This window comes from Bidens hawaiensis, unplaced genomic scaffold (assembly GCF_021521415.1).
Source record: "Bidens hawaiensis isolate Kalapana, Puna unplaced genomic scaffold, B.hawaiensis_p1.1 tig00000697_1, whole genome shotgun sequence".
Lineage (NCBI taxonomy): Eukaryota > Viridiplantae > Streptophyta > Magnoliopsida > Asterales > Asteraceae > Bidens > Bidens hawaiensis.
This window is the reverse complement of record NW_027491041.1, coordinates 1,748,586-1,754,028: the sequence shown is the minus strand read 5'-3', so window position 1 is coordinate 1,754,028 and position 5,443 is coordinate 1,748,586. Positions and strand designations below refer to the sequence as shown.

Below are 5,443 nucleotides of genomic sequence, written 5' to 3'. Positions count from 1 at the left end.
ACAAATAAATCATCTAAATAAATTCAAAATGAAATAAGAAACATAAAAAGATAACCAAATATTAAAACTTAACCTGCTACGAGCCACGAGTCTCAATATCAAATATAACGAAAATATGAAATTCATAGAACACAAACAAAAAGGCAAAAATGCCAAATGAAGTTGAGTCGCTATCGATCTCTACAACTATAAACAAATTTAAAAAAAATATGTAAAATAAATTGAATATGCTACACTGAACATATTTAAAATGAAAAGAATCCAGAACATCAGTACCAGTTAGGTTCGTTACCGTACCGGAACTTAACCCAAAAATAAATTCGTAAATGAACATATTTAAAACAAAAAATAACATAATTTGGTAAAACCCAGACGTTGCAGTGATTATTCGACACGGATTTGATCGGTATCGGTTAGGTTCGTCAAAGTCTCGAAACTAAACCTAAAAAATAAAATTCAGAAAATAAATATATTTAAATAAAAGCAAAAAATAAATACATTTGAAAACAATTAAAAAAAAGAAATAAAAAGAATAGCAACGAGATAAAAAAAAAGAAGAAAATTTTTGTTGATAAAATATAAAAAAAGGTTAACTAATATAAAAATAATAAAAAAGAAACTCTAATATGATGATTTAATAATAAAAGGTGAAAAGAAAATAAATGAAAACACTAGTTTGGTAAATGGTTTTTATAGAACACAAAAATGGTAAATATTTTTTCCACCAACACTAGTTTGGTAAAAAATTCCATTATAATGTGTTCAAAAATACAATGGTTTAAATATTCAAATATATTGTCTTTCTTATTAATTTCTTAGATTTGTATCTTTTTTTTCATATAACTAGTATGATCTGTCGGAAATCCCCTCAAAATACAAAAACTTTACAACCATATAGCAATATATAAGGCAAAATATCTTTTAAAGTTTTATCTAAAACGTATTTGTGTACCATTGGAGATCCGTCCAAAATATAATAACCGGGCTTACGTCTTTCCTTGGCTCTATGTGGCGAAAAGAATTCTCATGTAGATTGATAAAAATATGAAACTTCAAATGTTTTGTCATACCTTCTGTTAACAATAAATACGCAATTAAAACGGTTCACCTTTTGATATTATCGCTATAAATAATTTCTTTCATAATTATGCTTTTCTTGTCCCATCATGACCATATGTATGAAAAAACACACCACCTTTAGTTTGTTGAACTGGTATTGTTATAGTATCATAAACTATTTTCCATTTATCGGTAACTAAATTAAATAACCTTTGAAACTCTAATTTTAGAAGTACTTGATCATATGATAACTCATTGGGAGTTAAATGATTATTTGAAACTAATAAATCCTTGTAGTTTTGCATCATGTGTGTTTGAATTACAAAATCCAGTATCTGGCATTTGTATATTTTTAAATTACATACAAAAAAATGCTTTCATAATGTTAGAATAAGGATGAACAAAACAGTACTAGTAAGGTATTAGTATTTCTCGAATATTGTCTTTAATACTCTGTATCAGTATCAAGAATATAAGAAAATCGGTAACGATACCCGCTCATTCCTTTAATAGAAGGTATAATAGTGACATTAATTTAAAAATTTTCTTTAACCATTTATATAAATGTATTCTTCATATAATAAATTGATTGATAATTTTGTAAATGTTAGATGTCCTCAGTTACACAAATTATTTATTATATGTTACTTTTTATTGAAAAACTCGTGTACTGTATATAATAGTTAGAGCATGCTCATCCGATCCTTCAAAATTTTGTGAGAAGAGTTTGTAAATTATAGGGAGGAGTTTTGAGCGGTTGTGAGTGTAAATTATAGGGTGGAGAGAGAAAATGTAGTGTTTTTTTTTGTAAATTTGTGGAAAATGCAATGATTTTTTTTTGTAAATTATATAGTGGAGAGAGAAAACTGTAATGATTAAAGTACAAAATTTAATTAAACATGAAAGAGAAATGTGATATTTTTTAATTTAATTATAAAAATGAGGATAAGAGATCAGTTAAGAATGCTCTTAATCGGTAAAAAAATGAGGACAATTCCTTGGATTTTGAATAAAAACAAAACCCTAGATCCAGAGATGGTATTCCAGATCGGGGCTGTGTTTCATGTGATTTCTCACGTGCCACTCCGTGTTGAAAATTATTATTATTATTATTAATTTATTTGGCAAGGGAAAATTATTGAAAAACACTCAAAACAGTAACATTTCTTAAGTTATAAACCCTAATCTGGGTGTGGGATCTGAAAAACCTCCTCCGGCTTCATAATAATAATAATAATCCCAACCAATTTGGTAGCCGGCCATGTTTCTTCTCTCCCGTGCTAACACCCTAATTTTTCCTCAACGATTTGCTTCCTGCCATTTTCCCACTTCAAGTCTCAAGTCGCCATTGGAATCAAATCTTGTTCGCATGCTTACCAATCAGATTAAAACCGAGTCAGAATACCTCTCTCCTCATCAAGTATCTATCTATCTATCTATTTATCTATCTATGTTTTTAAAATGCTTGTTAGTTGTTTTTCCTGCCTCGGTCTTATTTAACAATTCATTGATATGCATGCATTTTCACTTATTTTTATATATTTTGACGCAAGTTACTCGAGCTCAGATCAATACGACCAGAGCTAAGCCTCAAATATATATTGTTTATTTATCGAGCCTGCTTGTGTATTTTTAAGGTTTGCATCTTTTGGACGAGTGTATTAGTTTACACTGCACAACCGAGCCGAACTTCGGCTCATTCAAGGTACTACACAAGCTCAAAGGCTCGTTTAAGGTTTTTCTCAAAATACATTAAAGCGTATATAAATTAAATGAATAAATAGTAAACAAGCCGAGCCTGAGCTTCAAGAAACAACTCAAGAACTGAGCTCGATCTTTAATAATCAAGCTCAAAACGAACCAAGGTCGAGCTCTCCTAAGACAAAACGAGTCGAGCGGGACCAGCTTGTTTACACCCATAATTTTGAGGAAAAACCTTAAATGAGCTTGAGCTCGGCTCTGCAATGTGAAATTAATACATAGAAGCCCAAAATTGGTGAACCTTAAAAATACACAAGGCTCAAGCTCGGGCTAACTAAGCAAACTTTATTTGAGACTCGAGGTTGGCTCGTTTCGAGCTCGAGTAGCATACCATTTACCAAACAGAAAATTAGCATAATTTTTGTTTTGAGTGGTTAGTTGTTTTTTTTTGTTTTTTTTTTTTGGTTAATATGTCAAAGTTGTTACTTTACAGGCAGAGGAAAAGTTGAATGCATTTAGGGTTGAAGATAGAGCTGGAGAACAGTTTGCTACCTTAAAGGGGAGGTCTGCAATCGATGAAAACATTAAAATCGAAGCTACAATGTTTGATGGTATATCTCCTAATACGGATGAACTTCACATTAGCCTGCTAGTCGATATTATAAAGGGTGAACGAGTTGACATGTTGGAGTTTGTATGCTCAGCATGGCCGCAACGTCTGGAGGTGCAAAAGTTTTCCGTAATTGAGCCTGCTACAACTTTGTCTCAGCCGTATACCGGTCCTGATTTCAAGTAAGCTTTTTTGTTTTTTTTGAAATTTGATATATGATTTCAAGTTTCATTAAATCCGAGTGAAATGTTTCAGGGGTTTGGACAAAAAGTTTCAGAGTGCAATGTATGAGTTTTTGAATGCAAGGGGAGTGAATGATAACCTATGTTTGTTCTTACATCGTTATGTTTGGAACAAGGATAAAGTCGAACGTATTCAGCATTTGAAGCTTGTCAAATCCTATGTTGAGAGATGTGTTTGCTTACTGCCTTTGATCATGGTTTTTTTTATTCAAAACTTGGTTTGGTGTTACTTAGCTTGACTTGATCAAGCATACTACTTGCTAACTTGTCTTGAATTGGGAGTTGATGAATTCATGATGTATGCGATTTGATACTCCTGAGTCTGTCTGGCTGAAAGTATGGGACTTATTTATTTTGTCAACCTTAACCTGTCGAAAAAGGTGTTCAAAATTCAATTCTAACCTAACTCAAAATGGAACCATGTTTAAATTTAGTTTTTGATTGTTCAAATCAGACCATTTGGAATTTAGAATTTGTTGGATTATTTATCAAATTTGGTATAAGAAATTTCAAGTTGGATCAATTATTTTGATGATATGTTGCTATATTAATCCTTTTATACTTAGCATGTTATGTTTAACATGATATCTTTATGCATAGATTTACGCATGTTCTTAACTCAAGGTGTTACTTCTGTAACATATATGACACAACGCTGTTTATTGGATGTTATCTTTATTAAAAATATGACACAACGCTGTTTATGATTAGAAGGGAAAATTCTTAAAGAGCTTATGATTAAATAAAAAACCTGATATATGTTCATAACTTGTTTTAACTCGATCTAAAAAGTTGTTACTTTTAGTTACGATGTGCGTTGGGCTGTTAAACCCACCAGCCGAAGCCAATCCATCACTAGCAGGGCGTTAAATCAAAACGAGCTTGTTAAATTTGGGCGAAAAAATGCGAGGGGTCATCCCATTAACGCCGTCCACCCAAAACCGGTTAATCACACTTTTTTTTAGTTAAACTACAATGAGCTTGTTAAATGTTGGGTTAGTTAAAAGCCACTACCTAGGTGGTAGGGCATTATGCACTTTTTAGGAGTGTGCAAAATAACCAAAAATGGAAAATAAAAACCATAAACTAAACCAGATCCATAACCAAAACACCGTATGAATCATGAATTCGGATTGGATATTAATTGAATACGATTCCCAATTTCGGTTTTCAGATCTAGGACCTTTTGAATTCGGGTTGTTTGGTTATTCAGATAACCGAATAAACTAATCTATATGTCGTGTGGTGTTCCTTTTTTTTTTTCAATAATTTTATCAGTGTTGGAACCCTTACCGATTTGGTGATGAGGTGTTCTTAACGATACTTACAAGAATGGTGATCTATGGAATGAATAATGGTTATGATTAGTACATTTTTGTGTGTCCCTTATACAATCTCCGTTTCCTTTATATAGAGGAAAGGAGTTGCACATAATATCCAAAGGATTCCTATTTTATATTTCCTATGGTTTCCCTTCTTTCCTTATGGTCTGATCATGCTTTAGCTCTTTGCCCCTCGGGTCATGCTTCCGGTCTTGAGACAACATGCTTTGGGCCACCAACCGGGTCAGATGAACAGGAGACACATTTCCCTCCTAAATCTCTTTCACTCCAAGTTTCCTTCTAGAATTCTCTTTATATTGGGCTTGTGGCTTCCTTTCGTTTTAATAGACCTGAGCCTACCTTTGAAGCCTAATTCAGAGGTAGGCTCTTCAAGTCCCCCTAATCCATTATCCTTGTTATTCATGACAAGGGTAATGGACTCAATCTTGAGTGCTTCCTTTCTTCAATACACTTGGGCCCTTTTTTCTTGTCCAAGCCCATTTCGTGAC

At 32.4% G+C, this 5,443-nt stretch overlaps 1 protein-coding gene across 1 annotated transcript; it reads left to right on the top strand.

Moving 5' to 3' along the window:
- Positions 1 to 2,320: 2,320 nt before the first annotated feature.
- Positions 2,321 to 4,980, top strand: LOC143531241 (uncharacterized protein At2g39795, mitochondrial-like). Its single transcript, XM_077026583.1, has 4 exons — positions 2,321 to 2,479; positions 3,254 to 3,552; positions 3,626 to 3,809; positions 4,891 to 4,980. The coding sequence occupies exons 1-4, from the start codon at positions 2,321 to 2,323 to the stop codon at positions 4,978 to 4,980; spliced, it is 732 nt and encodes a 243-aa protein (XP_076882698.1).
- The last annotated feature ends 463 nt before the right edge of the window (positions 4,981 to 5,443 follow it).

What these genes read in the sequence shown, in the direction of transcription:
- LOC143531241 (XM_077026583.1), top strand. Translation starts at nt 2,321, where the DNA reads ATGTTTCTTCTCTCCCGTGCTAACACCCTAATTTTTCCTCAACGATTT. An exon ending in TATACCGGTCCTGATTTCAA is followed by an intron (nt 3,553 to 3,625) that starts GTAAGCTTTTTT and finishes GAAATGTTTCAG; the next exon opens with GGGTTTGGACAAAAAGTTTC. An exon ending in GCTTACTGCCTTTGATCATG is followed by an intron (nt 3,810 to 4,890) that starts GTTTTTTTTATT and finishes TAATTTTATCAG; the next exon opens with TGTTGGAACCCTTACCGATT.